Raw genomic sequence first — 18390 nt, forward strand, 5'->3', positions numbered from 1 at the left:
ATCCGGACGTGGACTCTGTCCTGTACAGGAAGCCGCTGGGAGCCTATGGAATGTTACAGGATAGGACAAGACGGAGGATGGAGACTCAAGCACCCGCAGGACCCAGGTGCTAATATAAAATAGGCAGTAGGTTGGTTAATATTTGATGAGGGGGGCTTGTGCCAGGCACTATTCTGGTTCTGAGGGTACAGAGAATGAGGCTGCTGGGGGCTGCCTTCAGGGAGCTTATATCCTTTTGTGTCTGTGTTTGTGATGAAGAAATATGTAAGCACATGAGTAAATAGGCTAATTCTAGATACTTATAGGTGCTTGAGACAGGGGATGGTCAGGGAAGTGCCAGGGGACATGATGTTTCGGCTGAATCCTGTAAGGTGAGAAGGCAGCTGTGCAAGCGACGAGCTCTGTAAGGGGCAGAGTGGCAGTGATTCAGTGAGGCCCTGGATAGACTGCTTAGATACAAATCCAGCATTGCCATTTACCTGCTGTATGGCCTTGGGTGGGTCACCTAACTTCCCTGTGCCTCAGTTGCCTCATGAGTAAAGTGGGGATAACAATAGCCCTGCCTCCTCATTACAAAGCCCTGTTACAAAGACTGCATGAGTTTGCACATGTAAGTGCACATGGAATGGTCTGCCAGGGTGGCCACTACAACTGGACCCTTAGTACCAGCAGCATAGCATTTTAGGCATGAAAAACAAGTGAAGTGGGAATACTTTTGGCAGATTGAGAGCTTAGTTAACAAGCACATGAGAGGAGAAGATGAGCTCTGGACAGGAAGGGATTTGGAGGCAGTGATTTGAACACTAGGAGAAACACTGAGGGCTTTGCACAGGGAGGTGCCACAGTCTGAGGGAAACTCTAAGTGAGGGGCCTTGCATGCTTAGGTCAATTTCAGGGGAGAAGCTGGAAGGAGTGGTAGGAGTTTAGGATCTATTTTAAAAGTGAAGCCTACATGATTTACTGATGCAAGGACTATGAGTATGACAGAAAGAATAGAAACAAAGGTACCATCATATTTTTGTCCTGATGAATTTTGTGGGGAGGGGAGAGTAGGGGGAAGGTGGTTCCATTTACTGAGATGGTAAAATCTGGGGAAGAGCAGATTTCTGGGAGAAACAGACAGTTCTGCTTTGATATGTTTGATGTTAGAGTCCTAATGCACATCTGTGTGGAGATCTCTGGGAAGCAGCTGGAATGAAGCAGGTCTGGTGTTAGCAACAGGGATTCATGCAACACTGGAGAACTAGTCCCTGCCAAATTCAGACAGATTATTCTTAAATGCTGTGCTTGTCAAGCCAGACACACCTGCCTCCAGTTTGTAACCCCCAAATTGTCCCCAGACTTCCAACTGGCTTAGAAGATAAGATGCCAAGCTAACATCAAGTCCTTAACTGGTTGGTAGAAAGGCTCTTTGGCCTCTGGACAGAGGAGGACAATTCCTAGCAGCATGGCTCATCTCCATTCCAGGACCTCTGTGACTTCAGGACTAGCCCTTTATCGAGCAGCTCAAGTGTGCCAGGCCCTGTGCTAGTCTGGGGGAAACAGTATGCAAAGGTATAGCTCTGCTGAGGGCAGCTCAGTCTAGTGAACATCTAAGTTCCTTGCCCAAAATGCCCAAGAGAATAATGTCCTGTGCCTCATTTCATTTATTTGATGCATTTTGATCTGTTCAGCCTGAAGCCAGTTGGTAACGATGAGATGATTTATGCTCCTGGACATCACAGTGCTGACAGCGCATGCCCCATCTGATGTTGGGGAGGCGTGTTTGTGTACATGACTGTGTATGTGTGTGTGCATATGTGCATTTGTGTGTGTGCGTGTGTGTACATGCTAGATCTCATGAGCTCAAAATACTGCCAGGAGCTTGGATCAAAATAGGGCACCTCAAGTGAAGTTGTGGCTGTAAGGTTGATTTCCTATCTCAGATCTGAGCATCTCCTGATGCATTTTGAGCTTTGTGCTCTGCTGGCAGCTTGCTCAGGTGGGTAGTGATCTAGCTCAGCTCTGCTCTGTTGAATGCCAGTTGAGAGGGGTGAGTTTCTCTCTGTCACCCTCTGCATTGGATATGCCGTCTCACACTTACACAGTATCAACATCTCTCCTTAGGCAGGTTTAAAAAGTCGCAACGTTAACAGTTACTTTTCTCAAAAAAAATTGCTGAAGAAAAACCAAGATAATTGAGCATTAAATTCCATAGCATGCATTTTCACAACCATCCATGGCTTTCCAATGAGCTCTTAGAACATGTACTTGGCTTTTCCTTTTCAAAGTAGGTTATGTCCTTTAGCACTGAGCTACTCAAAGTACAGTACCTGGACCAGAGCCATCACCTGGGAGTTTGTTAGAAATGCAGACTCTGAGGGCCTGGTCCAGAGCATGTGAAAATGAATCTGCAGTTTAACAAGACCACGGGCTTGTCAAAGGCATGGCCATGTCTGAGATGAGCTGATTTAGATGACAGCCTCCTGGAAACTCCCAGCCTGTTTGGATGGCTCTGGGGCGTATGATGCTGAAAATGGCTCCTAGGTGCCTTCCACTTCTCCCAAGAATCAAACAAGAAAGGGGCTTGATGGAGGGAGATGGAAATTTGACTCAGAGTGAAGATCACTGTGGGAATGAGTGGGGTTGAAGAATGTGTTGTTGAGGCTTATTTAAAATACAAATATTCTCTTCTTTCGGCAATGACTTAAGTAACTTTGCTTTTGTGGGTAAAGGCCTTGGGGCATTTTTGTCACAGGAGGAGGGATCTGGGCTTGTCAGTTTGGAGAAGAGAAGGCTCAAGGGTCTGAGTTCATGACAGTTGTCCTCAAATGTTGGAAGGGCCCTCAGGAGGAAAGGGAGCCAGGCCTATTCTGTGAGGGGCAGCATGAAGACCTCTGGAAAGATGGCATCATTATGAAGAAGAGCTTCCTTTCATGTGGAGAACTGCTTCCTGCCTCCGGAAGGAAGGTGCTCCCATCCCTAGAGACAGTTCAGGCATGAGCTGGAGGGGGTTCTTAATGTGCTTTCTGATGGTGTGAACTGTAGAGAAAAGAGAAGAAAGGGGCTCACAGAGTGGGTTTCAATCCCAGCTTTCCCACTTCTCAGTGTTGATTTGGGCAAGTGACTTGACTTTTTCTAAATCTCACCTTCCTCATCTGAAAATAGGAATAATACTACTTACCTCCTGGAACAGTGTGAAAATTGAATAAAAATTATGGGCATAAAGTTCCTACTGGTGCCTGGCATGAGGAAGGGGCTTAATAAATTTGAGTGTCCCTCCACCTCTTCTGTATACTTTTCTTTGCCTTGTTTGGGGTGGGCTGTAATTAGTTAACAGCTTGAGCAACCAGCTTGATGTTTGTATTAGTCTGTTTTCACACTGCTTATAAAGACTGGGTAATTTATTTAAAAAAAAAAAAAAGGAGGTTTAATGGACTCACATTTCCATGTGGCTGGGGAGGCTACAATCACGGTGGAAGGCAAAAGACATGACTCACATGGTGGCAGATAAGAGAGAATGAGAGCCAAGTGAAAGAGGAAACCCCTGGTAAAATCATCAGATCTCGTGAGACTTATTCACTACCATGAGAACAGTATGGGGAAAACTGCCCCCATTATTCAATTATCTCCCACTGGGTCCCTCCCACAACACATAGGAATTATGGAAGCTGCAACTCAAGATGAGATTTGGGTGGGGACACAGCCAAACCATATCAATATTGTATTTCCGTCTCAACACTTTTGGTTCATTTTAACTGCTAGTGATTGGCTTTGCCTGGTTTGCTCAACTGGGTTGTTATAGTGAGGCCAGGATTGCAGGGGGCCCCATGCGAGCCAGCAGTCTTGCAGTCTGATGCTGATGGTGGCCACCAGGGTATCAACCAGGAGGGCTGGACTGGGCCATCCAGGCCATCACCACAAGGAAGAATTCACATCCAAGTCAGGCGGCAGTGCTTTGGAGCGATTGCTGGCACTGGACTGGTGTCCCAGCACCTGAATTTAGAGCATGTTCAGACACATCTGCTCTTAGATAAAGTCACATCCCTATCTGCAGATGCAACATATTTGTATATGGAAATAGGAAAGAAGGCAGATAGAAAGATCTGAGTGCTAGCCTTTCATGGTGTTTTACTACTCCCCTCCTCCAATTAAAAAAAACTTTTCTTGCTATGAAAGGGAAATATTTATGAATAATTGATGCATCTCAGTCTGCTCCCAGGTCCTAGAATGCACCACACCCCTTTCCTCTCCCTGGGCAGACTCCATCATCCTCTCCACCTCTCTAATCTCACCTGTCCTCATCTTCCAGGAAATCTCTCACCACTAGTTACTCCAGGCCACAAAGGACCCTTTGTCTAGCATTCAACAGAGCTTGGATCATCTCATGCACGAAAATTATGTTTCCATAATGAGATCTCAAGTTTCCTGAAGTCAGGGTCTTGTAGCTTGGCCTGATGATTTCCACAGAAACACCAAACACCTTGATAAATTCATATGGCAACAAGTTGAATGATATGTACCAGGAAGCTCAGGGCCAGGCCTTTGGGTCTCAGCTGGATTCCTGGCTACCTGAGGATGAGGTTACATCCATTCTCACATCCAGCACAGCTCTGTGAGGAGGTAGCCCAACAGATGGGAGGGGGACTAAACAGACGGCAATTGATTGTTGGATCTTGGTGTAATGGAGGGCCCTGTAGAGTCAACCTGAAACCTGGAAGTTTGGAAAACGGGATCAAGGAAAGAGAGCAAGGAATTGATTGAAATAAGTAAATTTCAATTTTCATTAACATCTTTGTTACATAAAGGACAGGAGCATAGAGCAAAACATAAAATATAATTTGTGAAATGAGATGAGTGTAGATAAATAAGCACACTTATGAAATTAGGTCCAGGGAAGAAATAGATTGCTTGAGCCTCTACATATGACTCAAATTCTTCCAAATTAAAAGAAAAAGTACAGGATATGTGTTTTTCAAGCTGTCTTCTCAGCTTGGTAAAGGCTTCTTGGATTTTCCCTCTGTCTGTGTGATACCCTGGGCTGCACGAGCCAGGGAGCCGTCCTGCCCTCTGGCAGGTGAGCCTTGCCCTCTGTAAGGATTTGCCCATTACTCTAGGAGAGAAGGGTCTGGAAAGTGCACCATCCCTGCCACTTTCAAATTATCAGCCCTGATGCACCATCAACTACAAATTGGTTTTATTTTCTTTTGTGCAAGTGCTTGATTCAGAGTGCATTTGACAGCCAAATTGGCCCGGAAGGTATAATGAGGCAATGCTGAGCATTTCTGAATAAAGAAGGGGGGAAGGAACAGAGTGGAGGTTGTGATGCCTATTATGGCTCTGGGGCACAAATTTCAACTGGATTGCTGAGATCTGTTCCTGTAAGGAGCAGGCTTCTGGCTTGAGGCTAAGTGGAGTGGGGAGACAAGGGACTGGATTTCATGGCAATGAGGCTGATGGTGTGGTAGTAACACTTGGATGTTGAAAATGTGATGGATAGCACGAGGTGAAGGGCACTGCCTCTGAAATAAGGTGGTACCATCTTCTATGTCTGGACCTACCACTACAAGTTATTTCATCCCAGGCAATTAATCTGCATTTTAACAAGACCACAGCCTTGTGAAAGGCATAGCTAAGTCTGGTTTAGATGACAGCCTTCTGGAAATGCCCAGTCTGTTTGGATGGCTCCTGGGTGTATGAAGTTATTGTATTATATAGCATTTCTCATTTTAAGCAACTGGGATAATATATTTTATGTGTTGAATGAAGTCAGTTACCTTTGTGAATTATCTATTTCATGGTCACATGCTTTTATGTTCCATCTAACCTGGCTGGATTTTCCCATTTACCCATCCTACCTCCTCCTTTCATTTTCCCCCAACCCCAACCGTGGCAGGCTTTGGTCATGTGTCACAAACACATCTTGCTAAGCTCAGTCTTGGCATCAGAAGACTTCTCAACACAGCACACGATTCAGCCATCGCCAGAGATATACATTTATACATTTTTATGCTTGAAACAGATCCCAGGCTTGTCAAGCATCAACATTTATCAAACCACATAGGGGCAAAGGAAGTCAAGCCTTTTGCTTTACTATTGATCATCACGCAACAATTAAACAGACGGGGCACATCCCTTCTCTGAGAATGCTGGACTCAGAGCTGGAAGGAATGGATGACATTTCTCACTCTACTGCTTTGCCTTGGTCTGTTTTTGGACAAGCTACCTAATCTCTTGGAATGTCACTTTCCTCACCTGTTAAAGAGAATACGATTTGCCTCGTAGGGGCTGCTTTTGTGAGTTGTACTGGTTCATACTGAGATGCATTTGATTCTAGATTCTATTTCCTTGTTGCTATTTTCTACCTATGGGAGGCTTAATAGGGTTAGGGAGACACCTTGGGGCTCTTGAATGAACATGGCAATGAAGCTCCTCCCCTCGTCAGTAGCTTCTCCCTCTACTGGATCCTATTGCTGTGAATCCTGACCTCTTTGCCCACCTCAACAAAGAGCCTCTCTCTCCTGACAGTCTCCTGGCCTTACGCCTGCTACCAGGGGCCAGGCGGGTGACCTCCCCCATTGCCTGCAGGCTGGTACCCTCCTCCCACTGGGGCTAGAGGCATAAAGGCTGCAGCCTGGCTCTTCTCTCGGTGCAGCCCTCTCTGGAGCACGGTTCCTACCTGTCCCCCCTCCTTGGAAGGCAAAGAGACAAAGGTGGAAGAGACATAGACTTTGGCACTAGATACTCCTGGGTTTACGTAGGGTTTGGCTATAAAAACCTGTGTGGCCTTGAAAAAAATTAGCCAGTCTTTCTGCACTCCTGCCCATTAAATTGGAAGGGCAGTCTTATTCAATGTGAAGGCAGGGACCATGACTGGATGTTTGCAGATTTATTTGATATCTATGATTTATTCAGTGTCTGGTTTTTGAAGATCTGAATGGATATTTAGGGTGTTCAAGGGATGTGATATCTTTGCACCTTCCTTTTCGTGTCTCCTTCCAATATCCTTGGCTCCATCACTTTCTGAATGGTAGATTGCTAGGAGGCTGGTCATTAATTCAGTCCATAAATATTGTATGCCAGGCACTTGGGCACTGGGGAGATAGCAGCTTTTTCATTGGCAGAGAATCTATGCTTGTGTGGAGCTTACATTGTCAGGGAAGGAGAAAGGCAATAAACCCACTGAAGTATAGAGCATATGAGAAAGTGATAAGTGCTGTAGGGAGGAATAAACTAGGATAGGGGGACGGGGACTAGAGGAAAGGGGCAGTCGGGACCTCTGGTCTTAATGGGTGGTCATGGAAGGTCCTACCTAGAAGATGATATCTAAGCCAGGATAGTTAATGATGATTTTGCACCAAGTCTCCTTCCCCCAGCATTCCTTCCTGTTTTCTCTGCTATTGCTTGGGTCTTTGCAAGTTGAAGGTAAGACGAGGTGAGGTCAAACACCTGGTAATTCCAGGCTTCACCTTCTATAGTAACTAGTGAAAGTGCCTGGAACCTCATTCCAATGCTCTCTTCTTTGGGAGTCTGTGGTGCCTGGCATTCCAGCCACCAGCCTTCCCAAAAGAGTTCACTTGGAGAAGATGCTTGGGCCAGACCCAGGGCTGTGGCAAAGCAGCAGCCAACCAGTGCACTGGGCAGATTTCATTGCAGGAAGCCAGGCTCTGCTCTGGGTCTGCTACTCACTGTGTGTTTGCCCTGGCACCCAGGACTCCAGCTGCGTTTATGCTCACCCAGGTGCCAGAGCTTTCAAAACAAGGGTGGCAGTGTTTTGGGTGCTTGTTTTGGTTCCAAAGCAGTGTGCACCTGCCTAGGCCACCACCACAACGGTTTGGCCCACCTTAGCTTCCCCTGTATTCTCCTTTGTCCTTTCTGATAGCCTGTATTGTTTGTGTCATAGCTGGGACATCAGAGCCCCCTGGGTGGTCTGGGGTTAGGATGCTCATTGCTCCAAGTTATCTTCCTGTCTCACCTGCCTCACTCCTATTGGTCTCCATGGCAACTACTTTGAGATTTGTTTCTGGCCAATTTTTGGGAGGGAAAACCTACAGCAAACACACCAGGGGAAAATTTCCTTTAGATTGCTGCTTCTCAGACATTAGTGTACCCAAGTGGCTTCTGGAGCAATTGTTTAAAACAGTGGTTCTCAACCTTTATGGCATCAGGGACCGGTTTCATGGAAGACATTTTTTCTACAAAACGGGTGTTGGGGGGAATGGTTTCGGGATGAAACTGTTCTATCTCAGATGATCATAAGGTGCATGCAACCTAGATCCCTCACATGCACAGTTCACAATAGGGTTCATGCTCCTAGGAGAATCTAATGCCGCCGTTGATCTGATAGGGAGTAGAGCTCAGGTGGTGATGCTCGGTCCCCCACTGCATACCTCCTGCTATGCCGCTCGGTTCCTAATGGGCCATGGGCTGCTAGGTTCTGTGGCCCAGGGGTTGGGACCCCTGGCTTAAAACCTAGGGTCCTGTCCTCACTTGCAGGGATTCTGACCCGGTGGATCTGGCACAGGACCAAGGAACCTGCATCATCATCATCATCATCATCATCATCATCATCATCAAGTCACTTCCCTAGCTGATCACACTTGGATAAACCCAGATTGAGAGGCACAGTTTGCCTCCCTTACTTGCTTGTATGTCCAGGTTGGGTGGAATCCATTGTTGCAACCCTCCTCGGGTCTAGTTCACTGTCCAGCGCCCAGGCGGTGCTCAATCCACATATGCTAAAGGATAGAGGCAATGTGAGGTGAATCCTTTTATAAAGAACCGTTTACAATGCAAAGAGTTGCCCACTAATAGGTCTGCATAGTTAGGTTTGCATCTTAATGGTTGAAGTTTTCTTAAAGCAGAGATATACCTCGCTCGATTCAGGATTTTGACAAAGCAATAGCATCCTGAAAAGAAGAATTGAATAGGGGCAACTATTTTTGAAGGAATCAAAGCCACGTTCTCTTCCCTGAATGTTGCTTTGGTAAAGATGTATGGAGTTGCACCATTTATTAGTGCTTCTCAACCTCGGCTGCTCACTGGGATCAGGGGCTTAAAAAACACTGATACTTGAGTCCTACTCCTAGAGGCCCTGTGTAATTGATCTGGGGTGTGGTCTGGGCATCAATATTTTGTAACATTCCCTAGATGATTCTAATGTGTGTCCAGGGCTGGAAACCACTGACCTAAAATGTGTGGGATCCCTGGAGAGAGGAGTAAGAGATGCATTTCTTGAGTCTTTCAAGGAGCCCTCTTGTACTAGAGATGGCAGGTGCCTTGGATTCTGTGATCCAGGACTACTGTTAAATCAGAATCTAAAACATAATTTTTTATATATATATATACATGTTTTTTTACATATATACATGTATATAAAATATGTGTATATGTGTCCATGTGTATGAATAAAAATAGTATAAACATTTATACATGTGTATGTATAAAAAGTTTTTTACATACACACATATACATATACATGTACATGTATATACACACATATCCAAAATAATATATATATTTTGAAAGAGAGCAATAGCCAATTGTTTTATACTCTCTAATAAAAACATTTTTCCTGATTATAAACACATGGTTATCATAAACTATTGAGTTTATGCAGAAAAGCATTTCAAAAGTTACAGATTTTCTCAAATGCCACCACACAGGAGAAATAACTGTTAATATATCTGGTGACCACACTTCTACTCATCCCTCTCTGCCTATATACACATGTAGCCTAGACACACAACTGAACGTCAAGAGAATCCTTATGCATTCCGAACGAGAATCTGTGTTTTGTGAGCAATATGGCATAGATAACTTTCCATAAATCTACATAATCATTCTTATAAGATCTCACCACATTTAAGTGTGCTCTAATTGCACCTGATAAATGGAACATCTACTTTATTGTGAAAGCTTGCTGTATACTTTTAAACATGCAAGGCAAGCAGCAGTGTTTGAGGGCTCCTGTGCCGGTGGAGAAGCCTGGGTGTGTCCGAGCAGGCCTGCAGCATGCTGGTGGACTGTCACATGCATCTGGGTAGTTGTGCACTGGGGACAGAAGGGCTTGAAGAGCCGGGCTACAGCACTTTTTGTAGTGCTAGCATCTGTTGAGTTTTAGTTTCAGTCTTTAAGCCCTTTAAGAGGTTCTGTTTTCACCTGCCTTCTAGACCATGTAGAGTGTATAGTCCAACAACAGTCAGCATAGAGTTGCATTCTGAATATCCAGGAGGCAGAGCCACCGAGGGACCATCTCAGTGTTGATCCATGGCTGTCATGTGGGATGGGGGCCTTGTGTTCCAATCGCCCCAGTTATTTGAAGGAAGCCAGTAATATGTATTTCTATTTGAAATCTCTTGGTTTTTAAATGTGGGCTGACAATTGTTTAAAAATTGAAAGCATTATGAGACCAAACAAAACACACCTGGGGCTTCCTATAGTCATCTGGGAGGCAGTCTGAGCTGTCTGGTCTACTAAGCTGTTTGTGGCATTCAGTCTACTTGAGTTCCAAAAATATTGACTGAATGCATAGTCACGGTACAAAAGAATGGAAATACAATGATAAAAAGTGATGATGCTTGCCTTGGGTGAGGTAGCTTTTGTGGTCCCCAGACCAGCATCCACCATATCACCTGGGAGCTTGTCAGACATGTAAATTCTTGGGCCTCACACCAGATGCATCAAATTAGAAACTGTATTTTAAGAAACCTGCCTGGTGGTTCTGATGCCTGCTGAAATTTGAGAACAACAGGCAGGTGTGGGAAGGGGAGTTACGCATATGGGCAGAGATCTAGGGGCTGGGGGATGGAGAAGGTGGGGTGTGAGGCGAGGAGGCTTTTCAGAAGTGAATGGCTCCACCTGGATCTTAAAGGATGCGTAAGGAGTTGGCCAGGTGAAGATGAGGGAGGAGTGCACCAAGGCTAGGGGGCAGCAGGAGCCAGAGCCAGGCAGGAAGAGTGTGTGAAGGGTGTGTGTGGGATTGTCCATCTAGCGCATGTGACCGAGTGCTGGAGTATGCTCTGGGAAATGAGGTGGGAGAATAAGATGGCACAGGTGAGCTGGATTGTGTTCTGTAGGTGCTACAGCATCACGGGAGACCCTCTAGTACTGGAGTGTAGCATTGGATATGCTTGTAGGGAAATCACGCTGGTGGCGAGGTTCAAATTCCTTCTGGATAGAGGGAACTCTCCTGGTGTCCCACTGGCCTGGATCCTGATTCTTGCCTTTCCTGGCCTGACTTGGATCTGGGTCAGCAATTCCCATCCTTGGATAGGGTGGTGGGCAGGGAGGGCCCGGCTGAGTGAAGATGTGGCTATTGCTGCATGTGAAATAGTGACATTAGTGTCTCTGTTCTTTTATTCTTGGAGGAATGTGCATACTCTTGGAGAATGTGCACACTCCAAGCTGAGCATTTAGGTGGCTGCCTGTGTTCTCAGCAATTGTAATGGTCTTTGTAATCCCATTTTAAAATGTCATTTTAAAGTTTCTGCAGCAAAGGTTTTGGTAAAACCCTGGATCTATTTCTTTTTCTTTTTTCTTTCTTTGTTTCTTCTTTTTTTTTTTTTTTTTTGAGATAGGGTCTCGTTCTGTTGCCCAGGCTGGAGTGCAGTGGTTTGATCACAGCTCACTGCAGCCTCAACCTCTTGGGCTCAAGTGACCCTTCCGCTGCAGCCTCCTGAGTAGCTGGCATTACAGGCATGCACCACTACACCCAGCTAAGTTGTTAAAACTTTTTTTGTGGAGACAGGGTCTCACTATGTTGCCCAGGCTGGTCTCAAACTTGTGAGCTCAAGTGTTCCTCCTGCCTCAGCCTCCCAAAGTGCCAGGATTACAGGTGTGAGCCACTATGCCCCACCCAGCTCTATTTCTTTCTTCAGACATTTGCGGTGTCTAAATGGAAGAAACGAGTTGAACTCAAGGCCATGGAAATTCATGTCTATACCTAACTGGGACTCATTCCTTCTTCCTCCATCCCTCCCTCCCCTCTCTCTTTTCTTCCCCCCCTTTTTTATTATAACTTTGGTTATAGAAAACTCTTGAGAGCTTTCCAAGTGCCCATAAGATTTTTTTAATACTTAGCTATGATAACATCCAAGTTTTCCTGATGTGAGGATATGGAGTTGTGGTTAAAGACTTCTGCTGAGATCGTTGACCATTGTTCTGAAATACTTTGGATGTAGCTCTGAGTGGAGGCAGGAATATGAATGTGAATTATTTATATTCATGTGATGGTTCTACAAAACATTTTAGAAGACAGCAAGAATAGCCATTGCTCTTAGAACTCCTGGATCTTTTTTTGAATTGGAAATCTTTTCTTTTAAAATGTATTTGGTGCAGAATGTAGTAATTATTTCATTTCTTTCTTTCTTTCTTTTTTTTTTTTTTGAGGTAGAGTTTTGCTTTTGTCACCCAGGCTGGAGTGCAGTGGCACAATCTCGGCTCACTGCAACTTCCACCTCCCAGGTTCAAATGATTCTCCTGCCTCAGCCTCCCGAATAGCTGGGATTACAAGCGCCCACCACCGCGCCCCGCTAATTTTTTGTATTTTTAGTAGAGTAATTGGGTTTCACCATGTTGGGCAGGCTGGTCTCCTGACCTCGTGATCCGACCGCCTCGGCCTCCCAAAGTGCCCGGACTACAGGCGTGAGCCACCCGCGCCAGGCCCATTTCTTTTTTTGAAATGCTGTGGTGTGACACGATGGGAGCTGGATGAATTATTGCCGCCCCCTGCTGGTCATTTTTATATAACATCTTATTAGTAATAGTGCAGATAAGGCAAAGCTAATGCCAGAAAAACAAAAGATACTAAGATGGAATCTATTAATTTCTTAAAAATTGCCCAAATTAGTAATTGCCCTTATTAGTAATAGAGTGGAGATGGTGAGGCAAAGCTAATGCCAGAAAAACAAAATATACTGAGATGGAATCCATTAATTTTTTTAAAATTGCCCAAATGTAGTAAATTTTAAAATGCTTACCTTTGTGAGAGGGTGGAATAAATTTTTCGGCTTCTTTCATTTTTTGTAAAATGATATGATAAGTTTAGAAAGTAGTTACTGTATTGGTTTTGTCCTTCTGCTGCAACTTTTCATACATTCATGATGATGTTAGCAATCTCCTTTATTCTGTCGATGCATTGAATGCTTTTTTCTCAGCTAGAATGAACAGGTGTTTCTTGTTGATTGCTTTGGGTGTTTATTCAAGTAGATCACAAATTCCCAAGTCTGTCTGCTATGTATACATACAACAACCAAGGTATAATGTTTATGGGCATGAAACATGGTATTTAAAGTGAGTGAAACTTGTGTTTCCTCTTAACAACCAATCTCTTTTACCCAATAAAATGGGTTCATAAGTTATAAGGGACATTAAATATGACTCTATCCAATGATAAGTTATATGGAGACTTTTCATAGGAGGTAGCCTGCCCTGCTGAGAAGATTTAGGGGTAAGGTTTCTAGGGCAGTTTTCTGAACAATTTTATTGATGAACTTCCTGGTTTGTTAGCATCTAAATTTAATATCTTTCTGAACATAAACCAGCCTTTTATTTATCTTCCGAAATTCCTGCCCCAGCTTTGCCCCTATGGATCCTAGGAAACCAGACTCATTTCGATGCTTGGGGTGCATTTACGTGTTGACAGACAGCACTGTTAGAGGACTCTTGGAGCCAAAAGACGTCCACTAGCTTGGAATCTGGTGCGCATGCCTCTTACTAAGTGGATGCAAGCCAATTAACTTCTTCAGGAGTACTAAACTGGATGTTGTTGAGATCCTCTCTAGCTTCATCCAAATATTCTAATCACAATGATTGAGACGTCTGACCTTATTTAGGTGTTGAGGGCAGCCTTGGAAATATAGATACAGAGGGAGTAAAGTTGCTTTCATTCACTTACAAAGACTTAAATACAGCCTGATGTCAAAGCATCCAGGGGATTGGCTGTATTGGGGCATAGTTGGTGGACACATGTGCTTTATTTTAAATTGCATCCTCTGTTATTTTTTTTTTCCAGTTGCAAATGAAGCTGGAGACAAGAATGCCAGAAAACTGGCCCGCTTCTCTCGTGAGTAAATCTTGTTTCACTCCTTTCCTGGTCTCTGTCGGAAAATCTTCTCCAGAGATCTTTCCCCTATGCGGTATAGCTCTTCAATCCTGTCAGGTGTTAATAAAATAGTAATGTAGGAAATGTCGTCATCTGGTTAACATCCCACTTGAGCCCAGGCTGGTGAGCTACTCATTGCTACTGCCTTTTCCATCCTTAGAACTGTAGTTTCCAAATTGTGCTCTAAGCCTTTGCTATTCCAAGTATGGTCCTTAGAGCGGCAGAATCGACATCACCTGGTGGCTTTTTAGATACATGGAGCCTCAGTCCCCCTACCACCCCTTCAGACCTATTGAGTCAGAATCTGTATTTTAACAAATCTACAGGGGATGCCTGTTCACATTACAGTTTGAGAAGTGCTGTGCTAGGACTATCCTTTTTATGAATGTTTTATGAAGATAAAGTGAGGAGAGGTACATGAAATGCTTCTAGCTATGAAGGCATCACCGCCATTCAAAGTGGACTTATGGACTTACTCCACTGGCTTTTCCTCAGTTTGGTGACATTTTGAAGCTCAGATGGATTGAATGGGTTTCCTTAGGCATTGGGGATATTCCTAGGACTGTGGTTAGGCCATGGGGCTTCCCTTGACTCCTTTGTCTCCAGGTCTTGATCCCTGTGAGAGAGTAGGAGTCTAAAGCCTCTCAATGGTTTCTATACCAGTGTGATCAGCAAATTATCCAGCAAGTTAATGCACTTCCTGGAACGAAAACCTAGATTCCAAAGAAGGGAAGGGAAATACTAGAGACGGATCAGGGTGGAGTGGAGATGCTCCCCAAACCCACTATGCACCAGGTGGAGAAATGGTAGAACTGTAAATACAAACGGATTTATCGCTGCCTCACTGGCTTTCACTCAAAGTAATTTCATATCTGGGCCTCTGTTTTCTCACCTGGAAAATGTTCAAAATTGGACACTGCTACATTAATTTTTTTTTTTTTGCCTTCCTAAAAGTCACCTAATCTTTCCCTCTCTAGTACTGACTACAAAAAGACTTAGTAGCTCACGTGCCATCTGACTTCTTTTCCAGGTCAGTCAAAAATGTTGCTGTCTTTTGAAATTGTGGCCTGGGAGGAGCTCTACAAATCCCCAGTCACTGCATTCCTCATGCAGGGTTGACGAGGTCTGAGTGTGGACAGTGCCGTAGTAAATCTTATTACGTAAAGCTGAAAGTATAATTTCTCTACTTACAGGGCTGCTTCTAAACTCTGCCTCCCAGCTCTTTCTGGAAGGCTTTGAAACATTGGGATTGATTTCCTAGAAATGATTTTTATAGAACTGTAATCATGTACGATAATAAAAGAGCATGAAGTGCTCATATTTTAGAAATTGTGTAATAAAACACTCGCTTCTCATGAGCCCCATTCCTCACTGCCCTCCTACCTGGAATCATTATTTCCAAAAGGGATATTTCATCCCACAGCTCAATGAGGTTGAAGAATATGCTTTTATCCCATTTTTTTCTTCATCTCCTGAGCAGTCGTCAGGCAAATAAGCTGGAATTGTGACCCAACCACACTGTGACGGCTGTGCTGGGTGCCCCTTCCCCCACGGGAGTCCCCGAGGCTCACCACAAGACAGACGAAGGTTGAGGGGGGGGGGTCCTTGCATGAGAGTTGAGGCAATTAGTCCCTACGCAGAGAAAGGAAGGTAACTTCTTGTGTGAACTTCTCAACTGTATACTGGGTTGAAAGGATGATGTGTCCTTGAAAGCTTATTAGCTTGAGACAAGTGAGGACATGATGAACACCTATCTCTATAGGAAACAAGTAATTAGTGGCAAACCAATTAGGTTAGACTGATATAGGGAAAAAAAAGGAGAAAGAAAAATCCCCTGAGTTAATTGCAATACCCTGGAAAAAGTCAGATGGCACGTGAGCTACTAAGACTTTTTGTAGTCAATACTGGAGAGGGAAAGATTAGGTGACTTTTAGGAAGGCAAAAAAATTATTCTTAATGTAGCAATGTCCGATCGATGCTCACTTCACTTTATGACCTTGAAACTGATCTTCATTGTGTGGTGTGAAGGAAGAGTTCAGTCTGGGAAGATTGGGAGAATTCGGATGATAGATTTTTTTTTTTTTTGAGATTGGAAGATGAAGTACTGCAACATTCTCTAATTTTTGCATCCAACAAGACAGAAAGCCTTGACAGTGTGCATTGGCCAGCATAGAATCAGGCACGAAGGGGATGGCGGAGGGGAGGAGGCGGCCAGAGCCTCTGCTGTGATGGCTGGAACCTCTAGGGATCAGCAGAGATCTGGGAGTGGGGACTGGGGAAGGGCTGCTTGTGGTGGTGGATGTTGTGGAGTGATTCCTGTGAGACTCTGGATCTACCAGGCCCCTTCACCACCCCCGCCCCATCATTGCAGGCTCAAGCAGTGGCTTCCGATCAACCTGACTTCAATTAGAGCATCTGCGTAGCAACCGTGGGCACATACAATAACATGGGGAAGTCATTCTCCTAGAAGTGGGGGTTAGAGAGGAGGGAGGGGAACTCAAAGGAAGCTGAGATCGTCTCTTCCCCTCACAAATGCTGGGAGAATGACAGTGTCCAGGAGAGTGAGGAGTTGAGAATGACCTTGACTGGATGCTTTGACATCAGTGCTGTGTGAATACAGGCACACCAGCTTCCAACCAGAAGATGGTTTGAGAATGGCATCCATCACAAGGCCAGCTGTCCCGGGGTGACAGCCACGGGGTGTGGGCACTGCCATGCTCTGCAATGGGCAGGGGGAGCCAGAACACCTCATGTGGGTACTGCATGGTGGGCACCCCACATGGGTACTGCATTGTAGGCACCAAGGCAGTGTGGGGAACAGCTGATCTCCCCCGCTCAGGTCCAGGACTCAACTTGGTGAGGACCTCCTGGAACCCACTGTGGCTGGGGCTTCTGACATTGGGGATTTCTGGGATGAAGTCAGCTGGCTGTGGGGTCCCTTGCTAGTCCAGCTCTCTGGGATGCCGGTGAAGGTGCCCTCCAGTGCCAGGCCCTAAAAGCCCTCCTACCTGGAGATCTCTTTTATGCATCTGTCAGTCTCCCTATTGGTCAGCTCCTTGAGCCCATGGGCCCTATCTGGTAGACTGTACCTGGCGTAGAACAAACGCTGATTGAATGAAGACTGCAAAAACTGTCCCCTTTCTGCTCTGTTTCCTCTGCTCCTCTTCCTCCTAACATCAGTGAGCCGTCCCATTACCAGTGTACACGCTCCCCAATCCCCCCCAGAATTTGTCCTCAATGGTCTCCTACATGCTGGTGGTAGAGTCCGCAGGAGCTCTGGGGCCCGGCTTTGAATTCTGTGTACAGAATTAAGAATTCTATGCCACCTTGGGCAGGTAACTTAACCCCTCTAAGAGCACATTTTCCTCCCCTCGATCCTAGAACAGTACTGTGTCCAGAACTGGTTCCTTTCACGGGGTTCTTGGTCTTGCTGACTTCAGAAATGAAGTCACAGACCCTCGTGGTGAGTGTTAACAGTTTTTAAAGATTTGTGTCCAGAGTACGTTCCTTAAGATGTTCAGATGTGTCCACAGTTTCTTCATTCTGGTGGGTTCATGATCTTGCTGACTTAAGGAGTGAAGCTGCAGACCTTCCCAGTGAGTGTAACAGCTCTTAAACTTGGCATGTGCGGAGTTGTTTTCCTCTGGGGGGACTTGTGGTCTTGCTGGCTTCAGGAGTGAAACTACAGACCTTTGCAACGAGTGTTACAGTTCATAAATGAAGTTCAGACCGAAAGAGCCAGCAGCATCAAGACTCACTGCAAAGAAGAAAAGAACAACTCTTCCACACCAGGCAAGCTGACCCAAAGGGCTTGCAGCTGCCAGTCCGGGTGGCCTGCTTTTATTCTGTTATTTGGCCCCACCCACATCCTGCTGATTGGTCCATTTTACAGAGCTCTGATTGGTCCATTTTACAGAGTGCTGATTGGTCCGTTTTACAGAGTGCTGATTGGTCTGTTTTACAGAATGCTGATTGGTCTGTTTTACAGAATGCTGATTGGTGCATTTACAAACCTTTAGCCAGACACAGAGCACTGATTGGTGCATTTACAATCCTTTAGCTAGACAGAAAAGTTCTCCAAGTCCCCACCCAACCCAGAAGCCCAGCCCGATTCACCTCTCAATACTATAACTTATTTCCAAGTTGTTGTGGATGATCACATGCAAGGGTGAATGTTAAAATGCTTAAAAACATATGATGTGATCACTGAACATCGAAACAGATGTTGGTCATGGACCATGTGAAGGACTAGAGTCGAGGAGGCCCCTGACAGGACAGACATGGACCCTTCAATTGGAGGAAGCTGG

The 18390-nt window shown here is 45.1% G+C and overlaps 1 protein-coding gene across 2 annotated transcripts in view; it reads left to right on the forward strand.

Moving 5' to 3' along the window:
* The window catches only part of PDE1C (phosphodiesterase 1C), a 572912-nt gene that overhangs the window by 78038 nt on the left and 476484 nt on the right, over window positions 1-18390 (forward strand). For both annotated transcript variants that reach the window (XM_030796179.1, XM_030796181.1), the window contains exon 2: window positions 13994-14044. In XM_030796179.1, the coding sequence (XP_030652039.1) occupies window positions 13994-14044 (51 nt within the window). The remainder of the gene's footprint in view (window positions 1-13993; window positions 14045-18390) is intronic.

This window comes from Nomascus leucogenys, chromosome 17, assembly GCF_006542625.1.
Source record: "Nomascus leucogenys isolate Asia chromosome 17, Asia_NLE_v1, whole genome shotgun sequence".
NCBI classification, from domain to species: domain Eukaryota; kingdom Metazoa; phylum Chordata; class Mammalia; order Primates; family Hylobatidae; genus Nomascus; species Nomascus leucogenys.